At 47.4% G+C, this 24,218-nt stretch overlaps 1 protein-coding gene across 5 annotated transcripts in view; it reads right to left on the bottom strand.

Annotated features, from left to right (window-relative positions):
• Positions 1 to 24,218, bottom strand: part of ARHGAP39 (Rho GTPase activating protein 39) — a 200,962-nt gene that overhangs the window by 18,374 nt on the left and 158,370 nt on the right. For 3 of the 5 annotated variants that reach the window (XM_058174368.1, XM_058174366.1, XM_058174367.1), the window contains exons 6-7: positions 15,092 to 15,184; positions 10,817 to 10,890 (exon numbers count right to left, since the gene is read on the bottom strand). The exons of 1 other annotated variant lie outside the window; for it this stretch is intronic. In XM_058174368.1, the coding sequence (XP_058030351.1) occupies positions 10,817 to 10,890; positions 15,092 to 15,184 (167 nt within the window). The remainder of the gene's footprint in view (positions 1 to 10,816; positions 10,891 to 15,091; positions 15,185 to 24,218) is intronic. One more of the 5 variants, XM_058174369.1, reaches the window with a different exon arrangement.

Below are 24,218 nucleotides of genomic sequence, written 5' to 3'. Positions count from 1 at the left end.
TTATTATTATTAAATAAGATTGGCTTCCATTTTGAGCCTCTTTCGCAAGGCCCCGAGGACCTGCTTTCGACAACGGGCCTGGGGAACCTAGAGTTGGATGGAGCCATCAAATGGTTGGTTTGATTAATTGTTGTTGTCAGGATGGTGAGGGGTTATCACTTTTTATTTATTATTTATTTCATTTACTGATTATTTTTATTTATGTTAGGTTTCTATCTTTGTAAGCCACCCGGAGTCTCTGAGAGGCGAGTTGAACGGCTGTATCCATGTTCTTAAATAAACGAACAAACATTTTGACAAACCCACCAGGGCGTCCTTAAAAGCCAAGATCTCAAGGACGGCTTCAAACCACGGTTGGTTTGAACTTTGAACCTCGTTTCATCTCTCCGGTATTGGAATCAAGGAGCCTGGGAAAGCATGGCCTGCTGCAATCCAGATGTTGACCACTGAGAGGCAGTCTGACTCCAAGAGGACCTCAAGGCTTACAGATGGTGGCTGAATGGGCTGCTGTCCACAATGGGAAGGGAAGCTTTGCTGGGGAAACACCCAGGAATGTCACCTTCTGCTTCACGGTGACTTTGACGGAAGCAGCCCATTAAGCAGAGGCCTCCTTCCTCATTAGAGGAAATGCTGAGGAGAAGACTGAGAGGAAGATCCTCTAAGAAGCTGAAAGGGCTGTCAATCCTTGTGCTGGATTGACAGGGTACAATTCCAGAAGCCAGAGCTTCCTGCATTGGCTCTGTTCTCCCTCTGGACCTTTGTCCCCTCCTCTCTCCAGGACTATCACTGTGGGAGCATATGCACCAAGACAAATTCCTTGTGTGTCCAATCACACTTGGCCAATAAAATTCTATTCTATTCTATTCTATTCTATTCTATTCTATTCTATTCTATTCTATTCTATTCTATTCTATTCTATTCTATTCTAAACCAACTTTCAACCAGATCTGGGTGCCCAGGATTCCTTTGCTTGTTGTTGTTAGTTGTGAAGTCATGTCCGACCCATCTCGACCACATGGACAACGTTCTTCCAGGCCTTCCTGTCCTCCACCATCCTCTGGAATCCATTTAAGCTCACGCCGACTGCTTCAGTGACTCCATCCAGCCACCTCGTTCTCTGTCGTCCCCTTCTTCTTTTGCCCTCCATCGTTCCCAGCATTCGGCTCTTCTCCAGGGAGTCCTTCCTTCTCTTTAGGTGGCCAAAGGATTTGAGTTTCCTCTTCAGGATCTGGCCTTCTAAAGAGCAGTCAGGGTTGATCTCCTCTAGGACTGACCAGTTTGATCGCCTTGCAGTCCAAGGGACTCGCAGGAGTCTTCTCCAGCACCAGAGTTCAAAGGCCTCGATTCTTTGGCGCTCAGCCTTCCTTATGGTCCAATTTTCACAGCCAGACATTGCAACTGGGAAAACCATAGCCTTGACTATACGCACTTTTGTTGGCAGAGTGAGGTCTCTGCTTTTTAGTATGCTGTATAGATGTCTAAACTCGTGAACGAAGATAAATATACGTGTCCTAGGATAATGTTGCAGGATCCAATCTTAGTTAGTCATGGGGAGATTTAATCTTCCGAGATTTTGGATTTGTGCTGGAGCTCCTCTTCAGGAACTTCTGAATATTTTCCCTGGGCTCTTCTACGTGTTGTATTTATATGGTGCCTGGTTGCGTGTGGCTTCTGGTTCTTAATTAGGATGTTGATGGGCTGCTATTAAGTTGTTAATTGTTGTTTCCTTGTACTACTGTGCCACCAACTCCTAAGTACCTGGTAGGTTTGGTGGTAAACCATCACTCCTATTGATTGACAAGGAGCCCATTTCCGGTCATCAATACCGTAGTTAACAACTAAAAGTCACACACAACTAGGCACTGTGTAAATACAATGCGTAGAACTGTATTCTGGAGAGAGAAGTTTCCTGAAGATGGACTAAAACAAGAGTGGGAAACTATGGCCCAGTTATGACTTGTGAACTTCAACTCCCAGAATTCCTGAACCAGCTGGCTCAGGAATTCTGGGAGTTGATGTCCACAGGCCCATTCTGGGTCAGGAATTCCGGGAATTGAAGTCCACAGGTGCATTGTGGCTCAGGAATTCTGAGAGTTGATGTCCAGAGGTCCATTCTGTTCAGGAATTCTGGGAGTTGATTCCACAGGCCCATTCTGGGTCAGGAATTCTGGGAATTGAAGTCCACAGGTGCATCGTGGCTCAGGAATTCTGGGAGTTGATGTCCAGAAGTCCATTCTGTTCAGGTATTCTGGGAGTTGATTCCACAGGTCCATTCTAGCTCAGGAATTCTGGGAGATTATGTCCACAGGCCCATTCTGTTCAGGAATTCTGGGAGTTGATGTCCACAGCTCCATTCTGGGTCAAGAATTCTGGGAATTGAAGTCCACAGGTGCATTGTGGCTCAGGAATTCTGGGAGTTGATGTCCACAAGTCTCTTCTGGGAATTCTGGGAGTTGAAGTCCATGGGAGCATTGTGGCTCAGGAATTCTGGGAGTTGATGTCCACAGGTGCATTGTGGCTCAGGAATTCTGGGAATTGATGCCCACAGGTCCATGCAGGCTCAAGAATTCTGGGAGTTGAAATCCATAGATCACAAAGGGGCCATAGTTCCCCACCCCTGGATGAAAGCATAAGCCCAAAACCTTGGAAGAACAATCTTCTGGTCCAGGTGATCCGACTTGAGATCGGATCCTGCAACGGGATAAACTGTCCCACTTCATGGTTGTGGGAACCGTTTCCTTTTCAGAGAAACACGGCCTTTGCTACTCCAATCCAGATTTGGAAGAAAAACCCCACGCTAAGCCACCAGGTCCTGAAGCCCATCTGAAGTTGAGGAGCATCAATATGGAGCACAACGTGGCATGGAGAAGGCCACTGACCCCCTGCTCAAGCTGGCAACCTCCTGGCCCTTCAAAACAGAGTCCACAGCTCTGGTCTTTGGTCCTTGAGCTAGAAGCAGAGGAGGTGAAGTCTACTCAAGGGAGCAAGCTGGGGAGGGGAGTCCTTTTCTCACGTTTTTCTCGTCATGCACACATCTCAGGGCAAGCTTACTGACCTCCCTTCGTTAAAATTTCATCCTTTTTTTTCAAAATTACTGTATTTTTTGGAGTATAAGGCGGACCTTTTCCGAGTGAGAAGGAGAAGAAAGGATTGCTGCGAAAAGGAAAAGGTGAAATGGAAGAAAGGCAACTCTGAATATATTTGAATATATTAGGATAAAAACTGAAACAGTTTTTTTAAAAAAAAGAATGAAAAGAGAATGAATACTAATAAAAATGGGGAAATTAGAACTCGAGGGCGAAAGAAGATGTGACTTAGGGAAATGAGCAAGGAAATATTAGGCTATGAATAAAAATTATGAAAAAAGAATATTCTGGCAAAAATTGTAACTAAGTAAAATGTATTTGAATATATTGAATTGTATAAGACGTGATATGGCCAATATTCTGTTGTTCATAAACCATGTATGTGTGTCAGATGGGAAATTTAAAAAATCAATAAAAACTTGTTTAAAAAAAAATTTCCACCCTAAAAGTGGGTGGAAATTTAGAGCGAAAACGGGCAATTTTGGCCTCCTGGACTCTCTACGTTTCATGAAAATGGGCCTTATGGAGCACTGCAGAGTGCTTCTGGGGGCCCGGGAAGGCGAAAATCCAACACACGGAAGCCAAAAACTATTTTTTTTTCTTGTTTTCCTCATGTAAATGTAGGTGTGTCTTATAGTCCGAAAAATACAGTGTTAGTGCCGAAAAGAGCAGCTTCTTTATCTCAAATGGACAGCTAACATCAAAAACATCATTAAAAAAGGACAACAAAGAATGTTCTTTCTGCGCCAACTCAGGAAGCTCAAACTGCCCAAGGAGCTGCTGATTCAGTTCTACAGAGGAATTATTGAGTCTGTCATTTGCACCTCTATAACTGTCTGGTTCGGTTCTGCAACCCAACAAGAAAAACACAGACTTCAGAGGATAATTAGAACTGCAGAAAAAATAATTGCTACCAACCTGCCTTCCATTGAGGACCTGTATACTGCACGAGTCAAAAAGAGGGCTGTGAAAATATTTACAGATCCCTCGCATCCTGGACATAAACTGTTTCAACTCCTACCCTCAAAACGACGCTACAGAGCACTGCACACCAGAACAACTAGACACAAGAATAGTTTTTTCCCGAAGGCCATCACTCTGCTAAACAAATAATTCCCTCAACACTGTCAGACTATTTACTGAATCTGCACTACTATTAATCGTTTCATAGTTCCCATCACCAATCTCTTTCCACTTATGACTGTATGACTATAACTTGTTGCTGGCAATCCTTATGATTTATATTGATATATTGATCATCAATTGTGTTGTAAATGTTGTACCTTGATGAAGGTATCTTTTCTTTTATGTAACACTGAGAGCATATGCACCAAGACAAATTCCTTGTGTGTCCAATCACACTTGGCCAATAAAAAATTCTATTCTATTCTATTCTATTCTATTCTATTCTTCTAACTTTGTGGTAACGCTTCTTTTAATCCTTTGGAAGATGCCAACATGTCATTCAGGCTTCACAAAATTCCTCCGGATTTTCTGTCCACAAGACACCATCGGTTTCTTTTTTTATTTAAAAAAAAAAAAAAACATTTTCAGATGCAATGGATTAGAGGGATACACGGGTGAATCCTCGATTGGCAAACAGTTCGTTTAGTGACTGTTAAAAAGCTACGACGGCACTGAAAAATGCACTTACAACCGTATTTCACACATTGCAGTACACACACACACACACACCCAGTCACGTGATCCAAATTCAAACACTTGGCAACTGACTCATATTTATGGCGGTTGCAGTGTCCTGTGGGGGGGGAGAGGGGTCATGAGATCTCCTTTTGCGACCTTCTGACAAGTCAAGTCAAGAGGGAAGCCGGAGTCGCTGTACAACCGTGTTACTAACTTATCAAGTGCAGCGATTCATTTAACAACGGTGGCAGGAAAGGTCGTAAAACAGGGCAAAGATCACTGCACAAACGTCTCACCTAACGACAGAAATTTTGCGCTTCTCGCAACTTTTTCCTCCCGCTGTTCCTCTCCACAAACCCCCCTCTTGTCTATCAAATGATGATGCTATCTAGTTGGGTCATGAAACGTCTGCAAGAAAACCACCCAGCTCAGGGAGCTCCAAGGACCCCACAGTTGTCTTCCTCCACCTCCTCCTCCTCCTCCTCCTCCTCCTCCCTGCAAACCCCACTTCCTTCTAGCACTGATGATGCTACCTAGTTGGGTCATGAAACATCTGCAACAAAACCACCAAGCTCAGGGAGCACCAAGGACCCCATAGTTGCTTTCCTCCTCTTCCTCCTTCTATTCCTCCTCCTCTTCCTCCTCCTCCTCTCTGCAAACCCCACTTCCTTCTAGCACTGATGATGTTACCTAGTTTGGTAATGAAATGTCTGCAAGAAAACCACCAAGCTCAGAGAGACCCCAGGACCCCACAGTCCTCCTCCTCCTCCTCTTCTTTCATCTCCCCAGGTCTTCCTCCTTTTCCATCCCTCCTCCTCCTCCTCTTCCTCCTCCCTTTCTCTTTCTCGTCCACTCCAAACACCCACTCCTTTCTAGCACTGAGGATGTTACCTAGTTGGGTCATGAAACATCTGTAAGAAAACCACCCAGCTCAGAGAGCACCAAGGACCCCATAATCCTCCTCCCCCTTCCTTCCTTCTAGCATTGATGATGTTTCCTACTTGGGTCATGAAACGTCTGCAAGAAAACAACCCAAGCTCAGAAGGCAGCAAGGACCCCCATTCTCCTCCTCCTCCTCCTCCTCCTCTCTGCAAACTCTACTCCCTTCTAGCACTGATGATGTTACCTAGTTGGGTCATGAAACATCTGCAAGAAAACCTCTGAGCGCACTAAAGACCAACCCTGAGCTAAAAATTTTATTTACAACATTGCCTTCTTAGGCCACCGATCTCCCCTTGGTACCTTTCTCAGCCTGGTTTTCGGAACACCTGCAAGAGGAAATGCCAGGTGTGGCTCTTGGGATCTCTGACCTCCAACACACTGGCTGTTATGTACCCTGAATTTGAACCCTATTTCTCCAGCTGGGATGCAACCTGCTGCCGAACCAGATCCATAGCTCCCACCGGACGTGCTCGGGGAAGCTCACAACCAGGGCCAGAAAATGCAGTGTCTCCTTTCTAAACTTGCACCCACATTTCCCTGCCAGGCTGATGTCCAGATGTTGGGAGTGCAAGTAGTCCTCGACTTACAACAGTCCCGTTTAGTGACCGTTGAAAAGTTACAACAGCGCTGGAAAAAAGCGACTTGTGATCTTTTCCACAATTATGACTGGTGCAGCATCCCCGTCGTCACGTGACCCAAATTCAGGCGCTCGGCCACTGACTCGTATTTACGACGGTTGCAGTGTCCGTGTGTGTGTGTGTGTGAGAGAGAGAGAGGGAGAGAGAGAGACGTGCTCCCGTTTTGCGACAGGCAAAGTCAATGGGGGACGCCAGATTCACTGAACAAGCAGGTTACTAACTTCTCAACTGTAGTGATTCACTTAGCAACGGTGGCCAGAACGGTTGTAAAATGGAACAAAACTTCACTGAACACATTTCTCCTTTAAATTACATAAATTCTTTGGCTCAATTGTGGTTGCGAAGCCGAGGCTCACCTGTAGAAAACAGGCCTCAATCCCCACACTTAGCAGTTGGTAATGGGAGATAAATGCTTTTTTTGAGGTTACAGCTAATCTTTGATTTACAAAAGTTCAGTTAGTGACCGTTCAAACTTACAACGGCGCTGAAAAAAGTGACCTATGACCGCTTTCCACACTTACGACTGTTGTAGCGTCCCCCGTGGTCATACAATCAAAATTCGGACGCTTGGCCACTGATTCGTATTTGCGACGGGTTGCCGTGTCCCGAGGTCACGCGATCCACTTTTGCGAACCCCAGACAACAAGCAAGGTCAACGGGGTAGCCAGATTCGCTAAATGACCCCTGTCACTCAGCTGATAACAACGGCAGAGATTCGCTTCAACCGTGGGGACCAGAAAGGTCGTAAAATGAGACCAAACTCACTTCGCACTACGGTCGCACTTTGCAATGGGAAATTTTGGGTTTCGATTGGATTGTAAGTCATCCAGAGTCGATGGATACGAGACGGTCGGCAAAGAAATGTAATAAACAAACGAACAAACAAATACATAAACACATCAATAGATGGTCGCGGCCGTAAGTCGAGGACTATCTGTAGAGACCAACTGCGCACACTCTCTGCAATTTCACTTTGCTCAAATCGGTCTTCCTTTGAAGTCCGGCCAACTTGCTCTTAAAATAAATCCCCTTTTTATTCTTTGCTCCGCTTTCTACTTCTTCCCACTTTCCCACCCCCCACCCCCCAATTCTGCCAATTGGGGGCAGGGGTGAAGGGGGTGTGGGGGAACCGAGAGCCGCAACCATTTGTCCTGACGAAAACCCAGGGACCAACTGGTGAGTCACTCTATGCGGCTCAAACCAGCTGGACGCAGAGCTTAGCAACGGGAAAGAGGCGACAGCTGCGGCCATGCGTGCCTGCCACCTGTGTTTGCCATAAGCTTGACGTAAGGGCAGCGTTAAATGGCAATGCCCAGCCTTCTCCAAAGTGGCGCCCCTGTCCCCCCCACCCCCGCTTCTGCCCCCCCCATCCCGACGGTGGGTTTGCAAGGGGTTAAAATCAGAAAGGCGCATTCTCTGCGGGATTAGCACAGAATGCAACTCGGGCTGGAAAAAAAATCCAAGCAGGGACTTCACCTGTCAGAGTGGGGAGGTGTTTCCTACACAAATCGCACTAACAGCAAGAGTTGGGTGCCCCCGTTTTGTGTTCTGAGGCTCAGCTCTTCGTGGCTGCCATGGCTAACACCGCGACCCGGCTCAGAAACCCTCAGAATCACTGCAGAGGTTCACATGCAAGTCCTTTAAGGCAAGCATGGTGTCGCCCAGGTTGGTCTAGCTAGATATGCTTAAAAGTCTGTGACTTTTTGAGACTTCTCCCAGGTGAGTGCCTCTTTGCTATTCATTTGTCCAGGCACACCTAGACCAACCTGGATGAATGCCTGCCTATCTATCTATCTATCTATCTATCTATCTATCTATCTATCTATCTATCTATCTATCTATCTACCTATCTATCTATCTACCTATCTATCTACCTACCTACCTACGTACCTACCCATCCATCCATCATCTTATCTACCTTACCTATCTACGTATCTTACCTATTTATATCTGCGTCTAGCTAGCTAGCTACCCATCCAATCTATCCATCTTATCTATTTTACCAATCTACCTACCTACCTACCTACCCATCTATCTATATCTACCTACCTACCCATCCATCCATCATCTTACCTACCTTACCTATTGATCTTCCATCCATCCATCCTGCTATATCTTTTTATCTATCTTTCTATCTATCTGTCCATCTATCTATTCATCTATCCCTCTATCTACCTATCTACCCATCCAATCCATCTTATCTATCTTACCGGTTTACCTATCTATATACCTACCCATCTATCTACATCTACCTACCTACCCACCCACCCATCTATCATCTTACCTACCTTACCTATCTACCTATCTACCTTCCTTCCATCCATCCATCCATCCATCCATCCATCCATCCATCCATCCTTCTATATCTTTTTATCTTTCTATCTGTCCATCTATCTATCCATCTATTCATCCATCCATCCATCCATCCACCCACCCACCCACCCATCTGGGATATACATGTTTCAAAAACATGTACTCTAAAACAGGGGTCTCCAACCTTGGCAACTTTAAGACTTGTGGACTTCAACTCCCAGAGTTCCTCAGCCAGCTTTGCTGAGGGACTCTGGGAGTTGAAGTCCACAAGTCTTAAAGTTGCCAAGGTTGGAGACCCCTGCTCTAAAAGGTATGTGTTCAAACGCAGAGAAAATAGAGAAGATGAATTAGATTTTGTAATTTGTTTGCTTAATTATGGTGAGCCACCCAGAGTCATGGAAAGTTAGGTGGCATGTAAGTTTTAAAAATTATTATTATGAGTATTAACAATGTCCCCCTTCTCCCCTTCTCTGCAAACCCCACTCTGTTCTCGTACTGATGGTGTTACCCAGTTGAGTCGTGAAACATCTGCAAGAGAACCACCCAGCTCAGAGTACACCGAAGACACCACAGTCCTCCTCCTTCTCTTCTTCCTCTCTGCACACCCCACTCCCTCTAGCACTGATGATGTTACTTAGCTGGGTCATGAAACATCTGCAAGAGAACCACCCAGCTCAGAGCACACCAAGGCCCCTACAATTCAACCCTGAGCTACAAATATTCTCTTCTATTGGCCCTACATAATTGGGAGTCTTTGCTGCTTTTTACCCACCTTCTTCCTTCTTTATTATTTTATTTATTATTAAATTTATATTGCTGCCTATTCGCCCATGGCGACTCAAGGCGGCTTTACCTTCTCGTCGGACATACAATTCTGGATGCCCACGAGCATCTTCAAGAGACGGATCAAAAATATCAAGTTGGGAGCCACACAAGCATGGAATCAACACCCAGCCAGCTCTTTTGAGGCTTGGCACAAAACCCATCGGCCTTTCAGAGGAGCTGGAAGAAGACGGGCCTGTTATTAGACTTGGTGGTCCCCTGAAGCTTTTGGAGATGGTGAGACGGCTCTCATCTACTGGCTGGTCCCTTCCTACATTTTATGTTTAACGGTTCATGGCCATTTGCTTTATCAACTGCTTTCGGGTGGGTTTTCTTTCAAGGTTGACTCAGCCTTCCGTCCTTCCGAGGTGGGTAAAATGAGGACCCAGATTGTTGGGGGCAGGAGGCTGACTCTAAATCGCTTAGAGAGGGCTGGAAACACTGTGAAGCGGTATATAAGTCTATTGCTAAGTGGGAAGAAAGGAAGGGAGGGAGGGTCAGGTGGTGCAGTGGTTAGAGTGCAGTATTGCAGGCTGACTCTGCCCACTGCCAGGAGTTCGATTCTGACCGGCTCAAGGTTGACTCAGCCTTTTGTCCTTCCGAGGTGGGTAAAATGAAGAGCCAGATTGTTGGGGGCAAGAGGCTGACTCTGTAAACCGCTTAGAGAGGGCTGAAAAGCCCTGTGAAGCGGTATATAAGTCTAAGGGCTATGAGGGTTTTGTTTTCTTTAAACCTTGTGAGTTGCCCAGCGTCATACACATGTTGAGTTGGTTGCTGGTATATATTGGATAAAAACATAAAATCCCATCACCGCAGGGATGTTTTTGATGGCCCCCGATTCTGGAGTTCTCAGTGTCCTCTTAATCCTTATTAACACAGCTGCTTGCAATTACTGCAGGTTCAAGTCCCACCAGGCCCAAGGTTGACTCAGCCTTCCATCCTTTATAAGGTAGGTAAAATGAGGACCCAGATTGTTGGGGGCAATAAAAGTTGACTTTGTATATAATATACAAATGGATGAAGACTATTGCTTAACATAGTGTAAGCCGCTCTGAGTCTTCGGAGAAGGGCGGGATATAAATGCAAATAAAAAAAAAATCCTTCAGGAAAAAAAATGTTGGTGAGCAAAACTACATCTGGACAGGAAGCTCTTGAGTTAACCTCTCCACCCACTTTCCTTTCTTGGGCGCCAGAAGGTCGAGTTGGATGTCTTGGCTCACTGATAGACATGCATCAAGGTCAAGATTTTGGGAGAGGCTTCCAACTTCGACCCAATCACCCGACGTGTTCCCATGATCGCTTAGCCACCAACTCTGGTCTCCCAAGGTCACCTTGAAAGACGACGCAAAAGACGGGGGGGGAGGGAGATACCTTCTTGGCGCCAGTCAACGCTGCCTTCTGGAGCTTGCTGTAACAATACTTGGCGTAAGTGCTTACCGCCACCCCTACAAGAGAGAAGGGAGGAAGGAGAGAGGAAGAAAGAGAGAGAGAGAAAGTCAGAGCAAAGACAATTCATGAGCCGCCACCCCAGGAGGAAGAGACAAAGAGGAGCTGACTGAGAAGAAGCCACGCAACCAGCGAGAGTTGTCCCACAGAAGAGGCCCCAGGGCAAGCAGACCCACTTCTCCATCTGTCTTGAGCATCTTCCTGAAGTCCCTACCCAAGAAGGGTCCTGGTGGAGCGGAAGCTCTGCTTAGACAAGATCCCATCTCAGCATAGTTCTCTGGAGCAGGAGTCTCCAACCTTGGTCCCTTTAAGACTTGTGGACTTCAACTCCCAGAGTCCCTCAGCCAGCTTTGCTGGCTGAGGAGCTCTGGGAGTTGAAGTCCACAAGTCTTAAAGGGACCAAGGTTGAAGACCCCTGCTCTGGAGTCCCATCAAGTCAACTCTTGGCCGGGTGGCACTTCCTTCTTCTGCCTCTTCCTGAACGCTACGAACTCACTCTGGCCATTAGCTTCAAACTCAGGAGACCTACAACTGACACTCTAGGACCACAAGCCCTGGCACAGGTAGACCTCCAAGCCTTGCGGCTTGTTGAGGCCACTTGGAGGTTTGTCCGCCTCCTCAGGGTCACCTGAGTAGTGCAAATGGGATTTTTTTCCCCCACCCCCGAAGTCTGCAGAAAAATTGCAGGCTACAGGAACCATCCACGCTTCTGTTTGAGATGGGGACAAGACAGACTCGTCCCCAACGGCCAGCGCCTGGGTTCCACCGGGCGCCTGGGTTCCTGCAGAAAACACAGCTCCACGACACGAGTCCTTTCGGCAGCTCCAAGAAGGCTCCACGCCCATTTGCATCACTCAGGCGACCCTGATGACAGGGATAAGCCTCCAATTGACCTCAATGACTCTCTAAAAAGAATGCAAATGACCAGCTGTTTGCAAGAAGTATCATTCCTTCCGCTCCCCACCATCCAGTCAGAGCTGAAGACGCTTCTGGGATGAGAAGTGAAAAGTCTTCAAAAGAAACAACCAGAAAATTCAGTTGCTCCTTGGGGGGAAAAAACAACAACTTTGGGATGAGAAGAACATGTGTATGTGCCCGCATGTGTGTGCACACATGTTCTTCTCATCCCAAAGTTGTTGTTTTTCCCCCCAAGGGGCAACTGAATTTTCTGGTTGTTTCTTTTCTTTTTCTTTCTTTTCTTTTGTGTGCAGTTACACCACAGAGCATGATCCTCGCTTTCTTCTTCTTCTTCTTCTTCTTCCCAGTTGCAATTTACTATTTATATGCTTTGCACGGTTCGCTTTAACCTTGATTTTCTTGGGATACGTTGCACGAAAGCCCCAAATGGATAAATTAGCAGCCACATTAAGTGTGCGCGCGCGTGGGGGAGGGGGGTTTGTACGCAGGCGGAATTTTAATTAATGCGTTTTCAGCTGCAGCCGTCCGGCTTTTCCCAAATAATCCAATCCCGCCCTTATTTTATGTCGAAATAAGCAGAGCAGGAATGCCAGGAGTTTGGGGCCTCAAAATTATCATCATGCAACAATCCTGGGCAATAAGGAATTAAAACCAGAGGAGGGGCTGTTTGCAAACACTCTTAATCAATGTTGCTTATAAGGCAGGGGTCTCCAACCTTGGCAACTTTAAGACTTGTGGACTTTAACTCCCAGAGCAAAGCTGGCTGAGGAATTCTGGGAGTTGAAGTCCACAAGCTTTAAAGTTGCCAAGGTTGGAGACCCCTGTTCTAAAGCTTTGCTGGCTGAGGAATTCTGGGAGTTGAAGTCCACAAGTCTTAAAGTTGCCAAGGTTGGAGACCCCTGTTCTAAAGCTTTGCTGGCTGTGGAATTCTGGGAGTTGAAGTCCACAAGTCTTAAAGTTGCCAAGGTTGGAGACTCCTGTTCTAAAGCTCTGCTGGCTGAGGAACTCTGGGAGTTGAAGTCCACAAGTCTTAAAGTTGCCAAGGTTGGAGACTCCTGCCTTATAAGGAACATCGAGAAAGTCAGAAACCGGGTACTCCTCGACTTGAGACTACAGTGTACCCCAAAATGTCTGTTGCTAAATGGGATCGTGGTTAAGTGAGCTTCGCATCCTTTTACGACTTTTCTTGCCACCGTTGTTAAGTGAACCGCTGGGGTTGTTCAGTTAGGAACACGGTCATTGAGTGAATCTGGCTTCTCTGTTGGCTTCGTTTGCTAGAAAGTGGCAAAACAGGTCATGAAATTGGACAAAACTCACTTAGCAATGGAAATGTTGCTTACGATCAATTGTGGTCATTAAGTGGAGGAGTCTCTGTATTTTTGGTTAATGTTCTGCTTCCGGACCCAACAGCCGAGTGGGTCAAAGCGGAAGAGAAAACGCAAAATACTCAAGTGCTTTTAGATACCCGGAGGGGATGCCAGGGTGATGTTACGTGGATCATGTCCCTGACAAAAGACAGGGATTATATATTTGGTGACGTTTGTGCATTGATTAAATCCTTACGTTCTGCCTGTTAGGAAAGTTCACGCTTCAAACACAACTCAAAAAGGCTTCTGAACTTTGTACGAAACCTCTCTTCCGTTCATTCAAACAGGCTGGCCTTCTTCTAGTGTTTGTCCAGAGTGTGAAAACCTAGCTAGCACTGATGATGTTCCCTAGTTGGGTCATGAAATGTTGGCCAAAAAAAAATCCCCAACAACTAAGCTCAGGAAATGCAGAGAACCCGAGCCTGCTGCCTTCTAGCACTGATGATGTTATTTAGTTGGGTCATAAAATGTCTGTAAGAAAACAACCAAGATCAGAGGCCACCCAGGACTCAACTTCTCTCCCTTCTAGCACTGAGGATGTTCCCTAGTTGGGTCATGAAATGCTTGCAAAAAAACAACCAAGCTCAGAAAGCACTCAAGACCCAATCCTACTCTCTCCTAGCCCTGATGATATTATCTAGTTGGGTCATAAGATGTCTGTAAGGAAACCTGCAAGCTCAGAGAGCACCGAGGTACCATAGGGAGAAAGATCTTCTCATCCAGGATGCTCGGGTGGAATATCTGTTCTTGACGTAGCCTAGAGTTGGGAGATCTTATGAAGCCACTACCACCCTCCATGGACCTCCTCAGATGGAGAAAGTGATGTCACGCATGAGTTCTGGAGCAGCGCTCTCCAAGCTTGGCAACTTTAAGCCTGGAGGACTTCAACTCCCAGAATATCCCAGCCAGCAAAGCTGGCTGGGGAATTCTGGGAGTTGAAGTCCACCAGGCTTAAAGTTGCCAAGCTTGGAGACCCCTGTTCTGGAGGACCCTTGTGGCTCCAACTCTGACCCACAGCAGAAAGATGGGACGTATATTATGCCTGAACGGTTTCTTACCTGAAGGATGGTGGCCTAAGCCCTTGAAGTTTGTCTTCTGGCCAGAACACCCAACCTTTGTCCAGGCAGGTGGACACTCAAACATTGCCCCCCTCCCCACCCTCATCTCTAGCACAGGTGCCCTTTGCAAGAGCCCTCCAGCTCTGCTCTCTTGTCTTCACAGGACGCTGAAATACCTAACAGGGTTGTTGTCAAGATTTGTGGACTTCAACTCCCAGAATTCCCCCGGCATTTTGAGGAATTCTGAGAGCTGAAGTCCACAACTCTTAAAGTCGCCACGTTTGGAGACCTCTGCTTAAGGGGATTGCCATTGGCTGAGTCACGGCCCATCAAACTTTGCAGTCATAATATGGGTCCCACGGTAACCCTGGGTCCCATAAGTAACGTTATCGTGCAGTCAATCCCGCATTGGGGCTACAGGTTCACTGGATCCACCCATGTTGCCTGTGAACCTAGATCATGGGTATGTTGACGTGACACAGGGGATGGACGAATGGAAGGAGGTTAGTCCCCTCTTCCTGGATAGGAAAACTGCTATTCCCTCTTACAACCCTTGCCCCCAACATTCCTGACTCCCCAGTGAGGTGGGAGGACAATTTGCAAAGGACAACCTGTGGCAGAGCCAGCCTTGATCGGAAGGTTCAATTGAAGTCAGTAGGTGTTGGAGAAAACGTGATTAGCAGTAGGTCCCGCCCCCCCCAAAATCAGGATGTAGAGCCCCCACCCCACCCCAAATTAGCAGCTAGGAGAAGAATGAAGCCGTGTTATGGGGAGACCAAGCAAGAAAAAAAGAGGAAGTTGTTGACTAGACTAAGGAGAAGAAGCTGCTAAAGGAAGGTTTGGTTCTCACGCCCTACCATCGTGGTCTTCAAGATAAGGTTTGGGTTTTTTTCTCAATTTGGACTTCTTCTTACTGTTTCTCTCCAGGAGGTCTTTAATGTGCTGAGTCACTGAGGAACAAAGAGAAGGGTGAGGACGATGGGGGACGGAAGGCAAAAAAGGCAGAAGAGGTGTGGGGACAATGCGCATTTCCAACGTTCACGCCCTCAAAAAGGTCCTTGAGAAGGTCACAGGCCTTCTTCATCCTGGATTGCCCCAGATGATCCAGGAAGGAGAAGGAACTTGGCCCCATTAGGTCTTCTCCACCACAGAAGACACCATGAAGGTATTTGGAGAAGTTGGGAGTTTTGATTTTGGGCCCCCCAAAAATAAATAAAAAATCAGCTTATTCTCAAGGCCAGGAAAATGCAACTCGCAAATATTTACACTGGAGTCTATTTGGGGTCCTCGTCTCTTATCTCCAGCCTGTTACAGGTAGTCCTTGACTTACAACCTGTTCGTTTAGTGACCGCTTAAAAGTTACAACGGCACTGAAAAAAGTGACGTGATCTCGTTTCACACTTACAACCGCTGCAGTGTCACCCGGAGGTCATGGGATCAAAGTTGGGACACTTGGCAACTGACTCGTACTTATGACAGCTGCCGTGTTTCTGGGGGTCACGCGATCCCCTTTTGCGACTTCCCGGCAAGCAAAGTCAATGGGGGGAGGCAGATTCGCTTAGCGAACATGTGACTAACTTAATGGCTGCAGTGGTTCACTTAACTACCCGGCAAGAAATGTCGTAACACGGGGCAAAGTTCACTGAGCCTCGCTTAGCAACAGGAAGTGTTGGTGGTCCGCTGGTGGTCGTAAGTCGAGGACTACCTGTATTTTGTCTTTCCTGGATCGATCACTGAGTTGTAGGTCACCAATCAAGGAACATGTTGGAAGGGACCTTGGAGGTCTTCTAGTCCAACCCCCTACTCAAACAGGAGACCAAATACCATTCCGGACAAATGGCTGTCCAATCTCTTCTTAAAAGCCTTCAGTGATGGAGCACCCACAACTTCTGGAGGCAAGGAGTTCCACTGATTCATTGGTTTTTTTATTGTTTTTTTTTATTTGCATTTATACCCCGCCCTTCTCCGAAGACTCAGGGCGGCTTACACTATGTTAGCAATAGTCTTCATCCTATTTGTATATTTATATACAAAGTCAACTTATTGCCCCCAACAATCTGGGTCCTCATTTTACCTACCTTATAAAGGATGGAAGGCTGAGTCAACCTTGGGCCTGGGACTAGAACCTGCAGTAATTGCAAGCAGCTGCTGTTAATAACAGACTGTCTTACCAGTCTGAGCCACAGAGGCCCTTTCTCCCTATTTTTAGGTTTGATGTACCTAGTTCCTGCCACTGTTCATTGTATGGTTTAGCTTCCAGTCCCCTAATCTTTTTTGTTACTCTTCTTTGCACTCTTTCTAGACCAGGGGTCTCTAACCTTGGCAACCCATTTCATTGGGTTCACAACCCCTAGTGATGACAGAAAAGGAAGTGCAGGACCTATTTCACAGACAAAAGCCAGGAAAAGCTCCAGGCCCAGACAAGATAACTCCTTCCACAGCAGTCTGTGCTGACCAATTGGCCCCCATCTTCACCCATATTTTCAATAAATCATTAGAGATGTGTTATGTTCCTTCTTGCTTCAAACGCTCTACCATCATCCCAGTGCCGAAGAAGCCCACCATCAAGGAACTGAATGACTACAGACCAGTTGCTTTAACATCTGTAGTCATGAAAACCTCTGAAAGGCTAGTGCTTTCCTACCTGAAAACCATCACGGATCCGCTGTTAGACCCCTTCTATTCTATTCTATTCTATTTAAGACTTGTGGACTTCAACTCTGGGAGTTGAAGTCCACAAGTCTTAAAGTTGCCAAGGTTGGAGACCCCTGGTCTAGACTACAAAAGTGTCCTGTGGCTGGCCTCTGCGGACCAGCTGAGCACCATCCCCAGAGCTACCATCTCATCCCACCTAATTGCTGACAATTCTTGTGGGTGAAACAAGATACCTCAATTCAGGAGAACATTGCAGTTGACAATCAAGTCTTCTTCTGCAAGTCCAACCATCCATGACAATGCGCCAGAGGGAAGGAAGGAGGTCCAGTACCCTGAGTTGACTTCCTTGGCTGTCAATCCGAGGGCTTGGTCCTGTGCTGGAAAGTCTCAGAGATGACACGATGGACCTCCACAGGTTTTACATTGATGGGGATGCTGCTAGCATATTGGCACAGTGTCCCCTGTTCTGTGTATCCTCCTTCTCCTCCTCCTTGTCTATCTCCTCCTCTTCCTCCTCTAACTTCTCCTCCTCCTCCTCCTCATCTATCTCCTCCTCCTCCTCTTCCTCCACCTCTTCCTCCTTGTCTATCTCCTCCTCTTCCTCCTCTAATGTCTCCTCCTCTTTGTCTAGCTTCACTTCCTCCTCTATCTCTTCCTCCATCTCCTCGTCTATCTCTTCCTCTTCCTCCTCTATCTTCTCTTCTTCCTCCTCGCCTATCTCCTCCTCCTCCTTCTCTATCCCCTCCTCCTCTTCTGCTATCTCCTCGTCTATCTCCTCCTCTTCCTCCTCTTCCTCCTCTATCTTCTCTTCTTTCTCCTCATCTATCTCTTCCTCTTCCTCCTCTATCTTCTCTTCTTCCTCGTCTATCTCCTCCTCTTTCTCCTGTCTTCTTCTCCTCGCCTATCTCCTCCTCTTCCTCCTCCATCTCTTCCTCTTCCTCCTCTATCTTCTCCTCCTCCTCCGTTATCTTCTCCTCTCCACAAACCCCGCTCCCTTCGAACACTGATGATGTTACCTAGTTTGGTAAGGAAACACCTTCAAGAAAACAACCACGTTCAACCACAGGAACGGTTGGACTTGAATAAGGAGACTTAAAACGGAGTTGGGTCAACAGTAGCTCAGGATGCTGTGGGAATCAAGCCAATGTCTTAATAATTTGGAAGCCTTTGACCGGGAAGTGGTACCTCAGGGCTTTGAACCAATCTAGGCAGGCTAAGTCCAAAAACATCTGTCTTTCTTGGGCCACTGCCTGCTCTAGGAACCCCCATCATGGGTTGTGTTAATCAGGCTGGTTTGAACCCACCCACCAAAACTTCATTTTTGTCAAGGTCTCTCTGGGCCGCTTGCAGGGAGTCCTAGCCACGAGCAGGCGATTTGGGTGGCGCCTCCATTCTGATCCATCCTGGTCACTCCAGGAACCTGGTCATCTAATTAAAGGCTTCCATGGGGCAGCCCACAGAGATAATCAAAGGTTGCTGGAGAAGGAGCAGTTACATTTCCAGCTTCAGGGTGGTAAAATGAGTTATGGACAGATTTCCACCCTAGGAATATTCCTGCCAAGAAGGACTTCGACATTAGACCAGGGCTGTCCAATCTTGGCCTCTTTAAGACTTGTGGACTTCAACTCCTAGAATTCTGGGAGTTGAAGTCCACAAGTCTTAAAGAGGCCAAGATTGGACAGCCCTGCATTAGGAGGCCTTGAGCAGAAGATGTTGTGGTCCGCCAGCAGCCTGCAGAGCTGGCAACAGAGTCTGACAGCGATGAGGCTGAGGAAGAGCGTGGGCCAGTCCTGGAGGCCAGGGAAGGCCCAGTTGAGGGCTCTGCGTAGGAGGCTGAGGTGGGGCCAGGGCCGTTGGGGAGTGAGGTGCGGACTCCAGAGCCTCCAGAGACTGATAGTAGTGAGGCAGAGGAACAGGAGGAGCCTGTTCCTAATGCAGCATGAGAAGAGCTGCCAAAAGGCAAGAGCAGCTCAAGTAAAGAGGACGACACGGGAGTAGGGCCAAAAGATGATTGGCCCATCCCATAAGGCTTAAAAGACCAGCAACGGTGTTTGGGCTTTGCCGGAAAACAACGTTGATAGCTTCATCTTCTTGCATTTGTTTTATATCGATATCTTCTGAACTTTTGCCAAGAAAGGCCTTTGGCAGTTTGCCTAATTGGACCAAGGTTGGCGATCGGACCGAGGAATTTGTGTTGGAAGGAATTTGCTTTAATTTAGTTGAACTACGCTGGGAATGAAGTAATTCTCAGCTGTTCGAATAAAGTCTGTTTGTTTTTACACTGACTGAGTTTCCTACTACCTACTTGGGCCTGGCTCACAACAGAAGATGCTTCATCCAGGAAACCAGTTTCGCCAGTTCCTGAGAAGCCATCAATGTCAGTTTGACCTTCCTGGGCCTTCAGGTGAACCACAAGGTCTCTCCTCTTGCATAAAACCCCTCAACGCTAGGGGGAAAAAAACCCACCACAACTTGTTAAGGACACCAGGGGGCTCCGGAGAAAATAAACCTCAATTTAAGCCACCATCGGTGGTTAAACAAGGCTGGAGTTTTAATCGGGAAGGGAGGCGGTTCCGGAATGCACAAGAAAAGGTCTGTGTGGCCGACTGACTCTCGCCCACACACAACCTCACGTCACAAAGAGCCACAAACGAAGAACAAGGGGTTGTAATGTCAGGGCCTCCCGGCATGGGTGGGGTGGGCAGAGGCAAGGAAGGTCTGAGTCGAACCCCCCCCCCCGAACAAGTCAGCCTCTGTTGGGTCTGGAATGGGGATGGGGGACCCCGACAAAGGAGAAAATAAGAAAAGGAGCTTTCTCGTGTCCCAAATATGCAACCCCAGAACTCCCACCAAAATGTCCTCATAGTCAGAAACTTCCAACGGCTGATTCCGAGCCAAAACAAGTTGGGATTTTGCAGTCTGGCTTTGAGGAAGGCTAATAAAAGGAGAATCCTTGTAGCTCAGGGTTGGCAGGAGGGGACTCTCTGGGTGCTCTCTGAGCTGGGTTGTTTTCTTGCAGACGTTTCATTACCCTACTAGATAACATCATCAGTGCTAGAAGAAATTGGGGGGGTTGGGAGGAGGAGGAGGAGGAGGAGGACTGAGGTTTCCTTGGCGCTCTCTAAGCTTGGTTGCTTTCTTGCGGATGTTTCATTACCCTACTAGGTAACATTACCAATCTTCCTTCCTTCCTTCCTTCCACCTTCCTTCCTTCCTTTCTTCCATCTTCCTTCCTTCCTTCCTTCCACCTTCCTCCCTCCCTCCCTCCCTTCCTTCCTCCCTCTCTCCCTTCCTCCCTTCCATCTTCCGTCCTTCCTCCTCCCTCCCTCCCTCCCTCCCTTCCTCCCTCCTTCCTTCCACCTTCCTCCCTCCCTCCCTCCCTCCCTTCCTTCCACCTTCCTTCCTTCCTTCCTTCCTTCCTCCTCCTTCCTTCCTTCCACCTTCCTTCCTTCCTTCCTTCCACCTTCCTTCCTTTCCTTCCTTCCACCTTCCTTCCTTCCTTCCTTCCATCTTCCTTCCTTCCTTCCACCTTCCTTCCTTCCTTCCTTCCACCTTCCTTCCTTTCCTTTCTTCCACCTTCCTCCTCCCTCCTCCTTCCTTCCTCCTCCTCCCTCCCTCCTCCTCCTTCCTCCTTCCTTCCACCTTCCTCCTCCCTCCTCCTCCTCCCTCCTTCCTTCCTTCCTTCCACCTTCCTTCCTCCTTCCTTCCTTCCTTCCTCCTTCCTCCCTTCCATCTTCCTTCCTTCCTCCCTCCTTCCTTCCTCCCTCCCTCCTTCCTTCCACCTTCCTCCCTCCCTCCCTCCCTCCCTTCCTTCCTTCCTTCCACCTTCCTTCCTTCCTTCCTTCCTTCCTTCCTTTCCTTCCTGGGCTGGAGGCTAAAACATATGAAGAACGGTTGCAGGAACTGGGTACGTCTAGGTTAATGAAAAGGAGGTCTAGGGGAGACATGATAGCAGTGTTCCAATATTTGAGGGGCTGCCACAAAGAAGAGGGAGTCAAGCTATTCTCCAAAGCACCTGAAGGCAGGAGAAGAAAGAATAAATGGAAACTAATCAAGGAGAGAAGAAACCTAGAACTAAGAAGAAATTTCCTGACAGGGAGGACAATTAGCCAGTGGAACTGCTTGCTTCCAGAAGCTGTGGGTGCTCCATCAATGGAGGTTTTCAAGAAGAGACTGGACAGCCATTTGTCTGAAATGGTGTGGGATCTCCTGCTTGAGCAGGGGGTTGGACTAGAAGACCTCCAGGGTACCTTTCAGTCCTATAATTCTATGACTCCCAGTATCATATTCCAATTATGCAAAAATCATCCACACAGGCCAACAAATTGGATGGAATGCGGTCCTCCTTTATCAAAACCTCTGTGCAAAACTGTTGTAAATTTATGCGAGAGGCCTTATATGTCTAATTTTATGATGGCGCTTTTGCTATTTCTTGTTCTGTTGTTTTTCCTTTGTTCTGTTTCACGATAGACGGTTTTAAAAACAAACAAACTAATGCACCAAATAAAATAACTTTGTTTGCATTAGGGAGAGCAGTTATGTAATTTAGCTTTGCAAGACATATTTATTTTCTGGTAGGACTTCGAGTCTGGAGAAGGGGATGATAATATACTTGAAGTGCTGGCCAAAACTGAAGGATTTTTCAGCAAATATTGCAAGAAAGAAAGAAAAAAAACCTTCGGTGAAAAAAAGGATTGTGTTTAAAGCGTCTTGAGATTCTGCTCAACTTGGGTGAGATTGTAAGATGAAAAGCCTGCGTTGTTTTCATCGGTCTTCTTCTGATTTTCTTTCGACTGCTTTGCGTTCCAAGAAGGACAAAAAAATTCACTTGGAAGCCAAACGTGAAAAACTGAAACAAAAAGAGGATTTGTCATCCCTTCAAAGGTACTTGAGATGCTTCAGCGAAAGCCGAGGTTAAAAATAGCTTTTTGGCAGAGGCCTCCCAATGTTTCAGCCTGCTTCCCTTCGCAGAAGCCGCCTCACGAGATGCTTCAAGGCGGTACCGGAAAAAGAGGATTTGTGAATCCAAGATCCAGGTTTCTAGACCTCATGAAATAGGAGCCCTGTTTTGGGGTCATGCTCTAGGGCAGTGGTTCTCAACCTTTATAGTGCTGCGACTCCTTTAATACAATTCCCCACAATGTGGCGACCCCAACCGTAAAATTATTTTCGTTTTGAATTTATCGCGCCTGAAGCCGTCTTGGCTAGCGATCTGAACTGCTTGCAATTGCCTTGAGGACGGAGGCATTAAAGCGGAGACTCCTCCCCTATTAAGTTTATCGCGCCTGAAGCCAGATTAGGCTATCGATTGGGAGTGATTGCAGCTGGCTTGAGAGGGAGACATCGGAGCAAAGATTTCTCTCTTTTTTAATTCATCGCACCTGAAGCCGAATTCGGCTAGCGATTTGAAGAGCCTGCAGCTGGCTTGTGGAGTCAACCGTTGGAGCGCGATTCTTCGACTCGCAAGTGTACTTCCCATATTTCCGATGGTCTTAGGCGACCCCTGGCAAATCGTCATTCGACCCCCAACAGGGTCCTGACCCACAGGTTGAGAACCGCTGCTCTAGGGTGACACAGTATTTTCCACTTCCGCTGCCTGAAAAAAAAAATTACAACTTCAGCTCTGACTGGATGGTGGGGAAGGGAAGGATTATTATATCCTTTGCAGATAGCTGGTCATTTGTGTCCTTTTAGGGTCGTAGACCACCTGGAGGTATATCTGTGTCTTCAAAGAAAAACTAGAAAATCCAATTGCTCCTTGAGAAATCACCTTTGGGATCAACTATGGATGACTGAGTATCTCCATGGATGTTTTCCAGGAGACGTGGGCCAATTTTGAGCCAACTTCTGCAGAGATGGACCTCTTAGATGCAGAGAACTTCTAGATTCCTTGAAGATCTCCAGAAAGTACATCAGCTTCTCCGGGCTCCTATTGTCCAACTGGTGATCCTTCAAAGCTCTGAGGTACCACTTCCTAGTCAAAGACCTCCAAATTTTCCGTCCAGCCACCGCGATCAAAATCCCAAACATTGCAGGAGGAGCCCAGTTGGAGACCATGTGGTGGAGACTGGTGAGAAACCTAGACTTTGGTCTCCAAGGTCTAGGTTCCTCAACCGTCTCCATCACTTGGAGGTCTTCTCGTCTGCTATGTCTAGAAGTCAGTGGATTGTGGAAGGCGAGTTGACAATAATTGGGAGCTCAGCCTTGTCTACAGAATTCTTCTCCAACCTGTTGTCCTAGGCTTGCTTCAATCCAGCCATGCTGGTGAACAATTATGGGAGAGTGCAATAATAATTCCATCTACGTGAAACTTATATTTAGGGAGTCTGACTCCCTTTGAAGGGGGGGGATCAGGAAATGGTTGACCTCACATTGTCATCTCGCTACCTCTGATCATAACTTCTTCTGAGCCTCCCGCGAGACACAGGAAGAAGGTGTGTCCCATCCAGAAGACCAAGGGGAGCTCTGAGGACATCATTTATCCCAAGCCTTGGACTTCCTTGTTCCATAAAACGCAGCCTTGTCTCCAAAAATCTTCTCCAACCTGGCTGTCTCAGACTTGGTTCCATTCAGCCATGCTGGCCACGGATTACGGGAAATTGCAAGCCAACGTATCTAGAAATCAGCGAATTGTGGAAGGCTGGTTGACAATAGTTAGGAGCTTCAGGGTTTTGGGAAATTGTGTGATCCTCAGGGTTAAGCCTAGGGCCACCCGGATAAGCAGATGCTCTTGGAAGTCATAGATTCATAGGACTGAAAGAGACCTTGGTGTCGTGTCCCACTCCTCCGCTGACGGCCGGGTCAGGGAAATCCGAATCAGGCGTGCCTCTGCAGCTCTGCCAAAGTCCTAGCAAAGTTCTCAAGGCAGGCAGGAGACCAGAAAGTGACTTCAGCAAGATATGTTTAGACTTTGCCTGACTCACAGAATGCCAGAAAGCAGATTCTTTATATAGGCCATGGGGTGTGGCTCCATGACTCAGCACTTATCCCGGCCTGCCCCTCCCTTCCTTCTGTTGACGCCGCTTATCAATTCTCCTGAGGCGAGGGTCATTCCAGTCTGCAGCTGTTGGTAATTGACCTTCCTCAGGCTCACATGCTGTGGGGGAGGGGGAGGGGTCTAGTTGCTCCGTTTGCCTGGGCATGGAACCAGGGCTGGGGGCTGGAGGCGCTTCTTCTTCCTCAGCCTGTCTGGGCATGGAGCCAGGGCTGGGGCCGGGAGGCATGCTAGGACATTCCTCAGCGTTCAGAAGCAGATAAGAAGGCCCCGGCTGCGGGGAAAGCGGACGAGGCACAACACTTGGAGGTCTTCTAGTCCAACCTCCTGGGGCT

The sequence above is a fragment of the Ahaetulla prasina genome, chromosome 3 (genome assembly GCF_028640845.1).
Source record: "Ahaetulla prasina isolate Xishuangbanna chromosome 3, ASM2864084v1, whole genome shotgun sequence".
NCBI lineage: Eukaryota > Metazoa > Chordata > Lepidosauria > Squamata > Colubridae > Ahaetulla > Ahaetulla prasina.
Note: the sequence above shows the minus strand (reverse complement) of the source record. Positions and strands in the feature narration are given on the sequence as shown.